Here is a 16,560-nt window from a genome sequence, read left to right as displayed (position 1 = left end):
AATAGCATAATAACTATTTACATAGCATGTATATTCTATTAGGTACTGTAATTTAGGGATGATTTAATGTATACAATAGTATACACATAGGTTATCTGCAAATACTTTGCCATTTTACATAAGCAACTTGAACATCCTTGGATTTGGTATTTGTGGATATTGAACTGCTCAACATCCTCCTTCTTTGACTTTACCATGATCATATTAATCTCAATTTTCCTACTTTGTTACTGGATACCCCTGTATTTAACCATACCATGTCCAAGTCTTTGCTGAGTTATTTTGGAATGATTTCTATAGTTTTAATAGCCATTATTCATATTAAAGAATAGTCTCCCAACTCCTTAATGATCAGGGAAAATAGATACTAAAATTTCCATTTTATAATAAGAAAATTGAGTCCTAAAAATTGCAAGTGTTTGATAGAGAAAGATCTATGACTCAATGGTACATGGACTGGAGGGCACTAAATTTTATAATTGGTGCTTATATTTGTCTTCTGATCTTATTGAAACAATTCAAATATTGAAAATTTAAAAAGAAATCTTCAAAGATTGCATTTTATTTCCAGAAAATACCCATATTTTACTGAAGAATGGCTTACCCATTTAAAATAAAATTAAAATGCAATTGGATTGAGCTTTACAGGGGTATGGTAGGAATGAATGAGCGAACTCGTAGGTCCTTATTCCAACTCAATATGATAGATCTCTTAAAGCATTAGCATTTAGAGCTAGCAATAGGGAGAGCAATAAGGCTGATTTTCACGGTGTGACAGCATCATCTCCTTTGCCTTTATACCTGCTATTCCTGTTATCTTCATATTCTTTCCATTTGCTTCTCTACAAAATTTTATCAAGAAGAAAGAACCAAAGAGATACATTGCTATTATTGAAAACACTCAATATATACTGGATTAGATCATTTTTGAGGTTCTTTCTATGATATTCACATTTTATTGTAGTCTGTACTACTTTCCATTTAACAAAGGATTACACATGGAAGGATTAATAAAGGAATAAAGGTCTCATTATTAAATTTCAAGCCTAACTGAGATGGAGATTTTACTCAGGGCAGAAGAGCCTTCTTTGTCCTGTTAGAGGGACACTACATTGTTGCCAGCTTATTTTATCTACACACAAAAACAATCTCAGGTCTAGGTTCTAGTGTAAGGGTTATTCTCACTGAGCAATTACATTACTTTTCACCTTGTGCATTTCCTATTTCCCATGTAAATCTGAAGAAACTATTGGCTTACTTACTAGTATCTTTCTGACATGAACATTTCAGTTAAAAAATTTAGAGAACTAAGAAATGGGGAAATGGCGATTGTAGTTAACAAGTTAGATCAATAGGTGTTGGCTCAGACTTTCCCATGAGATGAGGTCTACATGTTCCTATCGAGAAGTCATATAACAAAAATTTCTAGAAAACTGCAATACGCATCTTAAATAACATAGAGATTATTAAGGGATTTTTAGGACTTTAGCATCTTGAGAAATACCCTCAGTTAAAAATCTATTAAGTAAAATTTTTAGGAAAAGATTTAAGATTAATAAATGCATATATTGGACTTGCTAATAAAAGGTATAAGCTCACAAAAATTTATGGTTAAAAATTCAGTAGCCAGAAATGATCCATGAAAGAGAACTGATACAGAAAGAGGGCTAACAACACAAAACTAAAACTAAATGCATAACAAAGATTCATGTTTTTTATTGAGTTACAATGCTAATAATACATTCTTTTCAAATTTCTCAAGTTTTACCCCAGTTCTTAGAAATTTTATGTAGGGATCAAAATTTTGTGAATAAACTCCTACTGTTATGAATTTGTTTTGGTTTTTGCTTTCCTGAGATAGTTACCCATTACTGAAAACAACGCTTGCTGTACAACGCACTTCATATGTCATTCCTTTTTCCCAGCTCCCTTGACCTTAATCTTCCAAAAAGAACATTTATATTTGATATAAAAATAAATACTCATGTACTTAGCTAAAAACAATTGTGCTGAAATTATGAAGAATTTACTGTCCTCTAGATTTACCCCAATGTGCAAAAAATTACGGTGAAGTTTTAGAAAAATACAAAAGCGTATGCTGAAGTTTCATTTAAGACAACTGGGTTATGCTCCATTTTCAAACATTAATAGAACACTTAAAATCAGACACTGTTTAATATGAAAAAAGTTAAAATAGAAAATAATGTAATAATTCATCTTGAGCAAAATGTCAAGTGAAGCCCATTCCAAAAGATAAAACATTAATTTTAAGTTTTAAATTTTTTCCAGATATTATAAACACATAATACTATATTGCCATTTTCTCTTATTGTCTATGGCCATGATGGGAAAATGCTAAAATGTGAAAAATTTTAAAGCATAAAATGACTCATTTTATTAAAATCAGCAATAATAAGCAGTAATAATGAACACTGGGCTTGGAAACTCTTCATGAGTCAGGCACACATGATCTATACTACCCTTGACAGGGCCTTTTGAACAAGCTTGAAGGATTATGTAATTTGAGGATTTCTTGGAAGTAAGCAATTTTTGTAAGCATAAAGGCTGATATCCAACCAGAGAGCAATTCCACCATTCCAAAACAAAATAAAATAAATGTATAAACCATAAAATTTTGAGATAAATAATAGAACTGAATGTATGTGTTGCAATTAAGCTTATTTTAGGGTGTAGCTTTTGGACAACCTCATTACCTTGTAGCACATCTGTCATTCACTGGAGCACTTTTTACTGACTTACTTCAGATTAAAACCTTCAAATTTTCAATGGACTAGAATATTTTTAAAATAAGGTTTTTGCTAGCTACCCTAAATCCTGTTAAAATGAGTCCAAGATGAACTTATTCTAGTCTTAAAGTACGCTTATATAGATAACAAATTGTACTAAGAGCCCAGGGCTTGGAAGAAATACACACATGATTTTACTTATGGAGGAATTTTTTTCTCTTGATTTCACTTAGCTGGGATAATTCTTTCCCCAATAAAGCAATGATATTTTCTGGATGAGACCAAAAGATGATGATGGAAAGATGCGAAAACCACAGGTCTACTCCATGGATTGGCTAAAACATTCTGCTCTCCCCATCACAGGTAAATTATCTTTAAAAAGTCATGAACTGGAAGTGTGGGAACTCTGGCTTTGCTGTGGCATCCCATTGATAAATCTTCTGTGCTAATGTTAACATTTATCACAAAGGACTAATTTAAGAGAAATTGCAAGTTCCATTCAGGGAGCATTTCTTTTTACAACACTCCCCAGTCTGGTTTGATCAATGACTTAATACAAAGTGTTGAGTGCCTCCATAACTGATGTGTTCAAAGATATTTTTATTAAGTAATGCTGATAATTATAAATAGGGCTCATATTTCCAGGGATAGACTTATATTTATGGTAAGCAAAATGAGAAAAATTTTGTTTAAACATTTCATAAATGTCTTCTATCTACTGCTGTCTCATGTTGTTTCGCTCAGGCCATCTGGGTGCCAGTACCAGAGTAACAAACCAGAAGGGGATTGGCAGAAGGATCCATTGTCCCAGGAAAGACTTTCTGACACACTGGAGAGGAAAATAAGATGCTGTGACCACCACTTCCAGAGGAAGATGACAACATGATCATCATCAATCAAAGCAGATTTAGATATTAAAGCTATAGATACCCGAACTGTTCTTAGCCCATGTAAAATATCAGAAGCATTTCAGTTTTGCATAATGCATCATAGAATCTCTTCTACACTTTTTGTATGCCAACCAGTAGTCACAGTGGTATATAAAGTGGCATCACAAAGAGACTAATACTATATGCTAAAACCCTTGTTAGTGCATTGTTCTTGAAATACTTACATTTGACTTAATTAAAATGAATGAGCAAAATATACAATCATAGATCTAATACTTAAATTCCTAGATTATCCACGCAAGCCTGAAACATTTTGGGGGAACAGGGAATAGATGTGACAAAGGAAGGAACATCACAAAACATTCTATGTTTGGTAACATTCTGTGTATTGGCCCTCTGTCTTCCCATCTTATGCCAATAAATCATTAAGGACAAGGAACCAGAAGAGCTAGCAGTGGCAGGCTGTTGTTTCCATGCCTCCCAAGCTAAAAGCTAATATAAGAGTAACTTCTTACTATCACAAAAGCAATTTGGTTTTTTGTAAGAGAATGGAGGAATTTGAAATTTATGAATAAGTCAAATTTCTGAAAATAAAATTTTCTTATATTATTTGTAAACTTTGTAGACATATATTTGTATACATATATATATATATATATATATATATATATATTAGTAAATGCCAGATAAATCTCTTTAGAATGCCAAGTATTCCTCTTAAAAAAAAGTCATTGATAATTTGAAGAGTAATACCTAAAAGAAGAAATGACAACTATGTTTTTGTATTTTTCATGATACATGGCTCATATTATATTTTTGGCTACATGATTGTCTAGTGTAGTATATGCATCTTATTCAACCTAATACAACTGAATGCCTATACTGAGTCATAAAATTGAAACTGTACAAATCACATTTCTCTTGATGAACCCAGAGTTGGATTCAGCATTTGGGGTTACTTTAATTATAAACTTGAGCTGGGTCAAGGAGAGTAAAAGACAGTCATGGAGTACATATTAATGTACTTTAATGTTCTGAGTTTATTTAAGTAACAAGTAGCAATGGGTGCTACAAAATCAAAATCTCATAATAATGCTGAATGACAAATTATCACAAAAACCATATTTTTATTTAAAGATAAGGTTTATTATATGCCAAGTGCAATTGTAGGTAGATTTCTGTGACTAAAAGAACCCTCATTTTTTACTTTCATGGTATTTATTGTGAGTAGAGGGACAAACAAATTAGAAACAAAAACAAAATCTCCCACTTCTTGGAAAGAACAGGAATTAAAACACCAGTAAATATGTCCCTTTGTGTTTCACTTTCTTAATATTTATACCAATACTATACCCTGTTTGTGCTGAAAGGTCATTGGAAATCAGCACTGACATTAGCATATAAGAATACTTTAATTATAAAGAGGTAATAATAACAATAATTAATACACTTCTGAGAGTCTGGTATGATCTAGTTAATTCAATTTTTCCCACATATGTCCCAGTGAACCTACTTTCCAATTGTTTGTGATAGCCAATAAAACATCTATTTTAAATTATTTATTGGTTTCACCTAGGGAAGTTAAAAGTCTAAATTCATCTGACCTTTGTTTACATGAGATCGGTTCCTGCATGCCACCTAATTAACTAGACTGACTCTCCTTCAAATGACTTACTGTTTGAATTTTGTGGAAATCCAGGCAAGGAGGATGGACCATTCATGCCAGGGAGAAGAACTGGAGGAAGGTTAGGGAGTCCTGGGTAGGCTGCTGGCAGGCTGAGGCCATGGAGGGAGCTGCTGTCCATCATCCCTGGCTGCTGTACTGCTAAGCCCAGCACGTCGGAAGCTTTCTTTATGCGATCAAGTTCTTGCTGTGCCATCAACTGCCGAACTGTGGTTGGAGCTAAGTAATCTTTCTCCCGATCAAGCTGACTGCCCACAGTTTCCCTCACTTTTGAAATGTGCTGTTTGGAGAAGATATGATCTCTGATGGACAAACGGGCAGAATACTTCACCCCACAGAGGGTACACTCTGGTTTAGTGCCTTCCGTTCCACCTTGATTGATCATGAAAGGCTTCCCTATGTTAATTTTAAATTTCTTTTCCTTTGCTCTTGCATTCTGAAACCACACCTGTACCACACGTTTAGGCAGACCGATTTCATTCCCCAGCATTTCACATTCTTGCATGGTCGGTGTTCGGTAATCACTAAAGCAAGCCTTGAGAACCTTGAGTTGGAGATTGCTCATTTGGGTTCTGAAACGCTTGTGTCCTGGCCGATCATTACTTTTAGATTTAAAAGGGTTGCCAGATCCAAATGGATTTGGTGAGCTTGGGTCAGCTATGCTGGAGGTTTCACTGCGGTCAGCATTGTCATCAGGGTCATCTGTGATATAAAAGCTTTGGTCATGGTCAGCATCTTTATCATTGAAGTGGATTGATGGACTGGTGAGAGAAAAGAGAAATTTTTCGTCGCAGACCTCTGTGGTAGGTGTAGTTGCTGGTTTTGGCAGAGAGTCGAGTGTCTTTGGCTCTTTTGGAGACAGCGCTGGTTTCATCTCTCCAGAACTTCCCGTGGTACTTTCCATCTCCGTGTTCCCCTCGTCTCCAGTGGTGGCATCGCTGATGGCCGTATTAATGGACGAAGTCTCATCAAAGTCAGTTTTACTTTGATCATACCCAGTCTCAGCAGGAGGGGCATTTAAATTTTCTACATCTTCAGGGCATTCTGCTTTAAAAGAAGAAGGGCTTAAAAGATTTTTTGGTGACATCTCTGCTGTTTTACTCACAGGTGTTGACACTGTAGAAGCCAATTCATTCTCACTTGATAGATCGATTTTATTTAATGGCAAAGATGGATAGTCAAAATAAATGTATTTCTGTGGGCTTTCTCCCCCATCCTCTGTGGATATCAAAGGGCTTGGTGGCAAGCTGTAACCTGCCTGCTTTCCTTCATTCCAGTGCCGAGAGCGAATGTGGCTTTCTAAGGCAGACTTTGCTTTAAACAGGGCTCTGCAGAATGGACACCGTTTGTGAGATTGGGCTGGACCCACTGCCCGGAACTGACCTTTCCTTTCTCTTGCTCGAGTGTTCTGGAACCAGACCTGCACCACCCTCTTCTTCAGTCCTACTTCACGTGCAATATGATCAAGCATCTTTCTGGTAGGATTGGAGTCCAGCAGGTATTTTTCATAGAGTATTTCCAGTTGTTCTGGGGTGATTGTGGTTCTCAGGCGTTTATCACGGTGTTGGTCTTCACCACTATTCCCTCCCTCCTTTTCACTGCAATTATTATCTTCTTTATCATCCAGTTTCCTTTTAAGGGAAGCAGCAATGGCTGGAGGGGCTGTTGAATGGGAGGAACTGGTCTGAGGTGGCATTTGTGTGAGAGAGCTACCCAGCAGCTGTCCAGTCATCAGAGGATTGTTGGGGTCGAATATCATATAGGGCATGTCCATGGGTCTTTCTAAGAATGGAGAGTGAAGGAATTGGTTTTGAGCAGCAAGGAAGTGCATGTGCTGGTGCTCCTGCCAAAGTTCCAGAGTTGGGAAGGCAACCGTACACTGATCACATTGGTATTGGAGTAACTGTGGAGGTAGACTGTTTTGGAGAGAAGTCATGGAAATTTGCAGTGGACTGGAAGGAACTGGGGTTTGAGAGGCGGAGGGAGGTCTTCCAATAAGTTGGGCATGTTTTGGTGGCTGTGGCTGTGGCTGTGGCTGTGGCTGGGCGGAGGGTACCTGTGGTGGATCTGAGGAAGCAGAAGCTACTGTTGGGGCTGGTTTGGTGCCTTGAGAAGGGGGAGAAGGGTCATTCTGCTTTGGCTTTTCTGTGGGATAGTCAGGTTTTGGAGAAGTCTTCTCAGACTCTGGTTTGGGTGATGGAATCAGGGGTGTGTTAGCCCCAGAGCCAGAACTTGCTGCAGGGGCAGCGGTGGTTTTGGCAACATCTGATGGTCCAGATACTGTGCAATGCTTATACACCACCTGATCAGTGGCATCCATAGAGTCCTCTGTTTGGCTTTCATCTTGGGCATCATCATCCTCATCCTTGTAACACTGCTTTTTCTGGTGTGTAATCAAATCAAAAATCCTAGGGAAAACCACATTGCACTTTTTACACTGGTACTGCATATTACTTGTTCGAATATAACGTTCATTTGTGAGTTCTCTTTTTTCATTATCTTTAGTTTCTGCTTGATTCTCATAGCTCTTTCTTGCTTTCTGACGAGCATTCTGGAACCATACAACAATAACCCGAGTAGGCAGATTGAGAACAGTAGAGAGTTGCTCTATTTCATCATCTTTTGGATAAGCGTTTGTGTCAAAAAAGTCTTGCAGAACCCTAAGTTGGTAGTCAGTAAACCTTGTTCTAGAAGACCTTTTACTGAATGATGCATCCGATTTGTAGTGTTCTAAGGATGCAGGCTGCGGATCAATTCGAATATCTTCCAGAACAGTTATAGGAGGGTTACTGAAGTTGTATGGTGAATCCTTATTTCTCTGTCTTTCCTTAAAAAGTGTATTTCGAAACCAGTGCTTGATAACTTTTTGTGACAGGCCAGATTTCTCTGCCATTTCTTGGATCTGTTCTTCACTTGGAGAATTGTTGATATCAAAATAAGCTCTCAGGATTTTTAGTTGATCATCTGTAATTCTTGTCCTTGGGCGTTTAAACTGAGAATGTCTTAAGAAGTTGGGATCTAATCCAAGCTGTTGCTGGCAAAGCTGCGTGAGGTCTGCAGAGAGAGCGTCCATTTGGGGTAGCTGTAGGGCCAGCTGTGGGGGCAGTGCAGGGTGCTGCACAGGCTGCATCATGATGGAAGGGAAGAGTGGAAGGTCCAATGAGACAGGCAGCTGCACCTGGGGGGGTGCAGAGGGTGGAGGTGGTGGAGGAGGAGGAGGAGGGGGAGGAGGGGGAGGAGGAGGTGGTGGAGGAGTGGGTGGTGGTGCTTGCAGAGGAGTAGAAACAGTGTTTGGGATTTTCACAGGGCCCATAGGAGAGGGCTGAGGGGGAGCTGGCGGCAAGGGAGGAGGGGGTGGTGGTGGAGGGGGTGTTTCAGGGGAAGATGGAGAAATGGGATAAAGCTTGTCATAGGCCTCCCTGTATTGACGAGCAAATTTTTCTAGTGCTCTATATGGAAAAAACTGTCCATGCACATGTTCTTGGTGACTCTTTAAAATGAGAACGTTGGAGAACAGTTTGCTACACGTTCCGCATTCCAGTTTGTCAGTGTTTTCACCTTCTCCGATTTTGCCCTTCTTCTGTACCTTTTGCCTATTTTCGTTATACTGAATGACTAGTTCAAAACCAAAGTTTTCCAATAAAGCTTTGGCTGCATTTCCTCTGGCTCCCGAGGCTATTCGGGGTGGAGGGATGGATGCCTCCAAAGATTTTTGCTTCTTTATGTCTTTGCCTTCTTTTAGTCCTTCACCTTCACTTGTAAGTTCTTGCTTTGGTTTTTCTTGCTTTTCAGAAGCCTCTTCTGCTTCCTTATACGAGGGTGCATCCTTTATAATCTGGCAGTCAGTACTTGCCAGGTTACTTTGCTCCTGTTTCAACAATTTGCTTGCTTGCTGCTGTTGCTGCTGCTGCTGCTGCTGCTGTTGCTGTTGCTGCTGTTGCTGTTGTGACGGCTGCTGTTGCTGTTTCTGAGGCTGAAGTTGCGTCTGTGAGGCTTGGTATTGTGCTTGTTGCTGTAGAATTTGGAGTTGAGTTTGCCCGATGTGGTGTTGGGTTTGAATCTGCTGCTTCAGATCTTCCAGTAAGGAGCCAGTCATTCCCGTCATGCCCGGCATACCAAATGTAGCAGAGCCTGGCAAACCTAAATCTGGCCCCAAGCTAAATTCTGTCCCAGGTATATAGAATGGAAAGAGAAACTGAGGCTGCTGAAACTGTAGTAGTGTTTCTGGTGTCATGGGAAAATGAGGCAAAAAGGCTGGGTTGAGAAACTGTGGCTGAAAGAACGCAGCTTGCTGTTGTAATTCATGCTGCAGTTGCATCTGAAGCTGTGCTGGTGACTGTGGTGGGTGATGTGTAGGCTGAGCAGAGATTAATTCAGGAGTTGGCTTTTTATTCAATTCTTTGGCATCTAAGTGGGTATCTTTGCTGTTGACTGCTGCTAAATTCATGGAATCTAACATCCCTTGGCCAGAGCTATTCACGTTTGCTGCAATGGTGTGCCCACTGGGCACATGCCCACTTGGCTCCAATTTTGCAGCCCTGGCCTTTGTCTGGTGGAGCACAGATCTCATGTGGATTTCCAGTGTCGAGCTTTGGCTGTATGCAACATTGCAGATGCTGCATTTGTAGGGTTTATTATCTGTGCTGCTGTTGGTTTCTTGTGGGACAGGACTGGAGGCTTCCTGCAAAACCTTTTTCAACTTATGCAGGTGAGACACTGAATTATAATGAACCAAGAGAATGTTCTTTTGAGTGAATGACTCTTTACACACTGTACATTTATAGGGACGAGATGGATCAAGGAATTTTTCCATTGTAAAATTGGGCCCTTTTCTAAAAGGTAAGGTCCGCTTTGGTTCAGAGCCCAAGTCATCTGGAATAGAGCTACTGTCACTTCCTACAGGACTTGCCTTCCCTTCATGGTCCACCTCATAGTCTCTGTCCATTTCCTGCTCTAAACCATGGTCATCCTGGGCCATGGTTTCACTCTCTGCCCAAAGTTCACCATTCATGGGCAAGGAGGCATAGAGCTGCTGAAGTTCAGCTTCGCTCAGCTCTGGGTGTCCTGCTTCCAAGTGTTTTTTTAAAGCCTGGAATGTACGGAAACTACGTTGGCAGAGGTTACACATTGTTGCAGCCCGAATTGCGTGGTACTGGGAATGTATCTGAAGCTTCTGCATAGTTTTAAAAGCCAAGCTACAATGGTTACAGCGATACTTATAAACGTGGCGATCTGAAACTGAGAGTGGTTGTCTTTTTTGTTGTTCACTTAATTGATCTTGCAGTGTGTCAGAGATTTTCACATCCTTACTGCTATTTTTATTCCATTCTGATATTTCCGAAGTTTCCTTGGTTGGTTTCTGCTCCTCACTCTTTATTTCCACACTAGCCTTTGAATCCTCAAGACCTGCTATACTTTTGTCATCCGTTGGGCTTTCACCTATTAGGAGAGAGGATAAACATATTTCTTACAGTAAGAAAATCTGCTGCTCATACATCATTATATATATATATGGGAAATAGTAGCTTGTAATGATTTCTGCTTAATTGATTTTGTGAGGAGTGTTTATTAACTACTACGTGGCTGGGTACCGAGGACATGAAGGTGAATAAGAAATCACCTTTGTCTTCAAGAAACTTTAGGGTAGAGAAGAAAATAATAAGAAGTAATTACAATATGCTGTAATCCATGTATCACCAAGGGTCATAGTCTTGATGTTCATGAATTAGAACACAAAATATTCTTAGCTGTCTGACAGTTGGTCTGACAATCCACAAGTATAGAAAGAGATAATCAGATGTTAAACATGCCTTAACAAATAAGGCTCTTGGAAGTGGTTTTCTTTTTTCCTTCCTGGGAAAGGTATTAGTAACTTAAAAAACAAACAAACAAACAAACAAACAAAAAAAAAAAAACTTTGATAGTAAAAATCTCAGAGCCCTGCTACCAAGGTAAACGTTTTGACTACTTTCTCTACAGATCCTGTTCGGAGATTAGAATACCTGAATATTTCCCAGACCCTTCCGCTGTCATGGCTGCAGGTGTGTCCCGCTCTGATTTCTCAGGGGTGGCTGTTGGGAGTAGCATACTGTTTGGCATCATCACATCAGGGACAGGCACCTTTGAAAACCAAAGGGGTTTGCGTTAAAGGTACTCCAGAAATCATAAATTCTATCAATAACCCATCGTGCATTAGTGCCTCCTACTTACAGTTTCCTGACCAAAGCAACAACATCTTTTCACATTTCAGATTATTGCTGTTGTAATACTGTATTTTATTGTTTTAACAAATTACAGTTTAAAGATTTTTTTCAGTCAACTTTTTATAATAATCAAGAAATTTTAAACTCACACGAGATGCCAGGTTAACATGATAGGTCTAAAAAGAAGCTACAGTTTGTTATGAACTCAGAAGAGAGAGATTTCTATCGATCCATAATTACAGATTTGTATTGATAGCTTTACACAGATCATGTTACACATGCATCAATGTTTGGGGTCCTTACTGTCATAAGCAGCTTCTCCACACAATCAGGTGACACACTGTGCAAATGTGTCAGATGCAGCTGTAGGTGCATTTTGTTGCTGAGGACATCCTGGCACAGAGGACAGCAGATGACTGGCTGCACTGAATGCTGCGACAGAACATGCATCTGGATCCGACTTTGGTCCCTACTATTGTAGTTACAATATGGGCACTGATAGAACTGGAAAAGATTGGATAAGCATGGCCATGTTTAATGAATGTATTGAGAAAAGATCAGAACACTAGAATTAATACTGATTTAATAATATTGCCTATTATGGTATCTGCATGCATTTTAAAAGCATGGAAACTTTGGGGTTCTAATCTATCCGGAGTAAGCGAACAAAGAAGATATGTATGCGGCAAAGGAAAAACAATGTATTTACCTGTTCATGACTGAACTTATTATCCTCTGTAGGTTTTGCCTTTTTTGTTGTAACATCTTCTTCTTTTGCCAGCAGGAGTGGCTGGGTGCCCCCTGCTGCACTGACTTTTAGCTCTTTCTCTGGTGTGATTACTCCTGGTTCCCAAAAAGAATAGGGTAAATTAATTTATAAATACTTACAATCTCACACGCAGAAAAATTATGTTTTTCAAATAATTGTAATTCTAAATCTACTAATTCACAGGAAGAACCAGGCAAGCACTTTTAAAACTTCCAATCTCAAAAGGCAAAAAACACATTTCTTTTTACCCACTAAGTGGACTTTATAAATATATTTAAAAATGTACTCCTGTCTCTGTTTAGATAACCCCGGATGGCCTGGAAAAGTTCATCAATAACATGTGCTCTCTGGTGTCTAGGAATACCTTTATCACATAAAAGCCAATCTGCCCCCATTCATAAATACCATCTTTAGAAAATCATTATTTTTACTAATATTTAACTACCTATCTCTTCTCTAATTCTTGGGCACTAAGATTTCAATCATTTTAGAAGTGCTGCCTAGTATTAATTCAGGATGTAAAATAATAATGTCTTTATGTCAGGAATGAATTTGAAAACAAAGAATTTTTAAATTAACCATACATTGTATTTCTGTTGCTGTTACTGATAATTCTCTTTGCTGTAGATGTTTCAGCAGATTGCCATACACACAACATTACAGTACAAACCTCCAGGAAGACAATTGCTTCATGAGGTTAATCCAAATATTTGGTGTTAAAGACGATGTAAATTTTGCCTAGATGAGCAATGCAGCATTTAGGAGCCTCATACACATCAAAGAAAAGAGCACAATTCTAATTTCCCAATCTAACAGAAAATTCTTTCTAGCATCAATTTGCTCGATAATCTCCTCTCTGAGGCTGGATATTACAGCGACATTCAGTAGGCATGTCACACACATCTCACGACAAACACAAAACCTCATTTACCAGCCATTTCAATCTCATCATAGCGAGGTATCATCTGACCTTTTTTCTGCTGTTTATTATGAGTATTTCTAATTTTAACTTTCAATTTTCACCATCTTCCAGTCAATTTGCAACTAAATTATTTCCAGGGTGAGGACACTATCACTGGACAACTGGGTGCAAATACATCTTGAAATGCAATGAAGCTAAACCATTGATTGCTATCAGGTCCCGCATAAATATATAGTCCAGGCATAATCTGATTGTATGCTGTGCATGAAGATTTATCTTGATTTTCTTTCAATCAACATATGGTTCATATAAATGAACAAATTGTGCCTTATTGCAAAATAACACAGTTTTAATTTACAAATAAGGTCAAGGATGCTATAGAAAAAAGTATAAATGAACAAAATTAAATCCCTTCTATCTCTACCTGCATACAGATGAATGTTTTATATCATATAGATAAATTCAGAAATTTCGAATTGAGAAAGAAATTTTAAAGTAAAAATTATTTGAGAAGATCAGAATTAGAATGTAGGTGACAATAATTTTATCCTCTGGGGTTTTGTGGTTCACAGAGAATTGGTACTAAGTTTTCAGTAGATTGTGCTGATTGTTGATTTTCAGATTTATTAACAGATTTTATTTGAATTAGTACATATTTATACATACCTCAGAGAAACTGAAATTTCTAATTATTTTAAAAATAGTTTATCATATTTGTATTTCAATGAATTTAAATGTGAATTAGACTCAAAAGTCTCATACTGACTTATTATCCAAGTATGTGAATGATGTCAAATACATGTAAAAAATAGGGATATTTTTATGTTTAATTCTATAATCGAAGTTTACTTTTCTTTCTCTAAAGAAATACAGAATGTACTACTAAAGGTTTAATAAAACTGTATTTAATATTAACAGATAAATTTATGTTTAATTTGTCAGTCTAAATTATACAAAATGGCTGTCACTTAATTTAGCAAGTAACTACAAAATTTTCTTTAAAAATTCTCATTAATGAATAACAATGCTTCCTTAAGAAAGTAATACTATTTTGTCAAACTTCTTTATCATTCTTTTATATACATGATAGAATTGGAGAAGACCAAATAAGGAAATTGACTCACTTTTTCTACATTATTGAAGACTGGCTGTCACACAAGAGTTGAAAAATAATTTTTATTATTTTTGTTGTTTTCAGGCCCTTTGGAGCATCAAAAATATAATAAACTTTCCAGCAATTTCTAACTCTATTAACTATATACTCATGGCTTATTTCTATAAAAGTAGATAATGTATATCTTATTCCAATATTGATAATGTTAGGGGTAAAAAAAATATTAAAGATTTGAAATACTGTTAAACCTATACACTAGTGGGCATATTTATTACTATTAATACCATGTTTGTTATGAATATATTGTTTTTATACATATTATTATAAAAAATACAATTGCTTTTGAATTTCATGATGTTCCTTGTCGAATCTAGAAAGTAAAATTCTAGGGTCTCTATCACATGACTATTGCAACATATGTGTCAACTCCAATGATTTTGGCTAATTGATTTAATTAAAGCATCGTGGCATGCAAACTGGGACCTCTTAAGATGATTTTACTTTAAATTAATAAGTTTCATAAAGTTGTAAGTAATGGGTAAGTTGTCTAACTTTAGTTAAGAACCCCAAAAATGCAAGCTACTGCTACTACTAGGAAGCAGAGAATACTAAATTGTAGTACCATGACAAAAACTGTCTCACAAGGGCAAAGTAGGTTGATAGTATTATTTGCAGAAACAAAGGAAGTTATATTTTATGCAGACATACAATGAATACTCAAAGGGCTGTTATCTCAAATTTAATATTATGACATTATTGGTAAATTATAGGAAATCAACTGTGAGGTCTTCTCTCTGAATTTGTTATCCTGGAAATGCCTTGTATTAAAATAGGACCAATTAATTTTAGGAAGGTTTTGATTAACTTTTATAACTCATAGCTTATTTACGCAACCTTATTTGAAATAAATGCTGTTTTACCTTAAGCCAGAAACAAATTTAAAATATAATCATCATTTATTTTGCATTATTAAGAACACAATATTTTCAACAATGTAATTTAATGAATTTTGAAGTCTAATTATAAATAAGTCCTGCCAAATAGATAATCTAATGATTATCTGTCAGTTACAGGATTATTTAACTTGTATGAGATTGCTAGTATAAAAATGACATAATTCATTTCAATTCAGATGCCTCCTACTTAATAATTTTCAATCCCTAAAATATGGCAGGTTGTAAAATGGCTTATAACAAGTGAGGAAAATCCAATGACACATGTTCCCAAAGCAAATCTTGAAAAAACAATAAAATATAGTGAGTTATTTATGAGTCAATATATTTGATAAAATTTGAATATTATAAAACTTGGATATAACAGATGTTATTCAACTCTAAATAATTCTAAATTATAATTACCAGTATGGTATTCTTTCTAATGAGACTAGAATGAAAGGATAATTTTAATTGCAATAATGAAGGTTAATTTCCATCTTTCCTCATGTTTACTCCCTTATTAAAGTGTGGTCCCCTTAGCCACAGTAGAGACATATTACATTTTCAATGCAAATGTATTAATCTGGATAAACTCTATATTAATTCTTGTACTGCACCAAGCCATAATTTGGATTATAATTAATCTAAAGCGGCACTAGATTTAAATGAAAATATAAATGAGGCATTAGGAGGGCTTTTCTTTTATGAATGAATATTTAACAAATATAACTTGCATATTGCTAAGTTCCATTTTGAAAGCTTTACTCCTAGAGATTGTCAGCAACTAGACACAATAGCTTACACAAAGATATTCTTCCTAACATCTAATAATTCCTTTATGCCTAAAAAGTTCTGTGTTAAAGCAGAGCTAAACTGTTTATCCAACATATTATGAGACTAATTATAAGTTTACTACTATTCTTTTGACAATTAGAGCATATAGTAAGAAAATATTGGTGTGTTTATTTAATCACTAAAAGCATTTACAAGGAGAAATTCATGTAATAATTTTTAACCTAATAAGATTCAGCAGAACACTTTGTTAAAAGTACATGTTTGCTTTCAATAGCAAGGATGGTCTGGGAGGTTTTGAAACTAAATATTAATATTTCAGCATTAACTTTGTTGGTCCTTGCTTAGAACTCATTTTTATCACAGTAACTATATCTGAAGAGTCATTGTTACAGGTATAAAATTTGTTTTAAATTACTACCATCACTCAATGATCTGTATCTTCTCATATACCCAAGTCCAGTCTGCATGGGACAATTAGCCACCCAAGGAAGAACAATAACT

The 16,560-nt window shown here is 36.5% G+C and overlaps 1 protein-coding gene across 4 annotated transcripts in view; it reads right to left on the bottom strand.

The window, feature by feature from the left end:
- The window catches only part of Zfhx4 (zinc finger homeobox 4), a 180,422-nt gene that overhangs the window by 5,770 nt on the left and 158,092 nt on the right, over positions 1 to 16,560 (bottom strand). For 3 of the 4 annotated variants that reach the window (XM_063257476.1, XM_063257478.1, XM_063257477.1), the window contains exons 7-10: positions 12,234 to 12,367; positions 11,828 to 12,028; positions 11,324 to 11,441; positions 5,313 to 10,760 (exon numbers count right to left, since the gene is read on the bottom strand). In XM_063257476.1, coding sequence (XP_063113546.1) covers positions 5,313 to 10,760; positions 11,324 to 11,441; positions 11,828 to 12,028; positions 12,234 to 12,367 — 5,901 coding nt within the window. Of the gene's footprint in view, positions 1 to 3,327; positions 3,577 to 5,312; positions 10,761 to 11,323; positions 11,442 to 11,827; positions 12,029 to 12,233; positions 12,368 to 16,560 lie in introns of those variants that run through there. The other variant, XM_063257479.1, reaches the window with a different exon arrangement.

This window comes from Cavia porcellus, unplaced genomic scaffold (genome assembly GCF_034190915.1).
Source record: "Cavia porcellus strain 051 isolate PalLab524CR breed Dunkin Hartley unplaced genomic scaffold, mCavPor4.1 scaffold_10, whole genome shotgun sequence".
NCBI lineage: Eukaryota > Metazoa > Chordata > Mammalia > Rodentia > Caviidae > Cavia > Cavia porcellus.
This window is presented reverse-complemented; position numbering and strand designations above follow the sequence as displayed.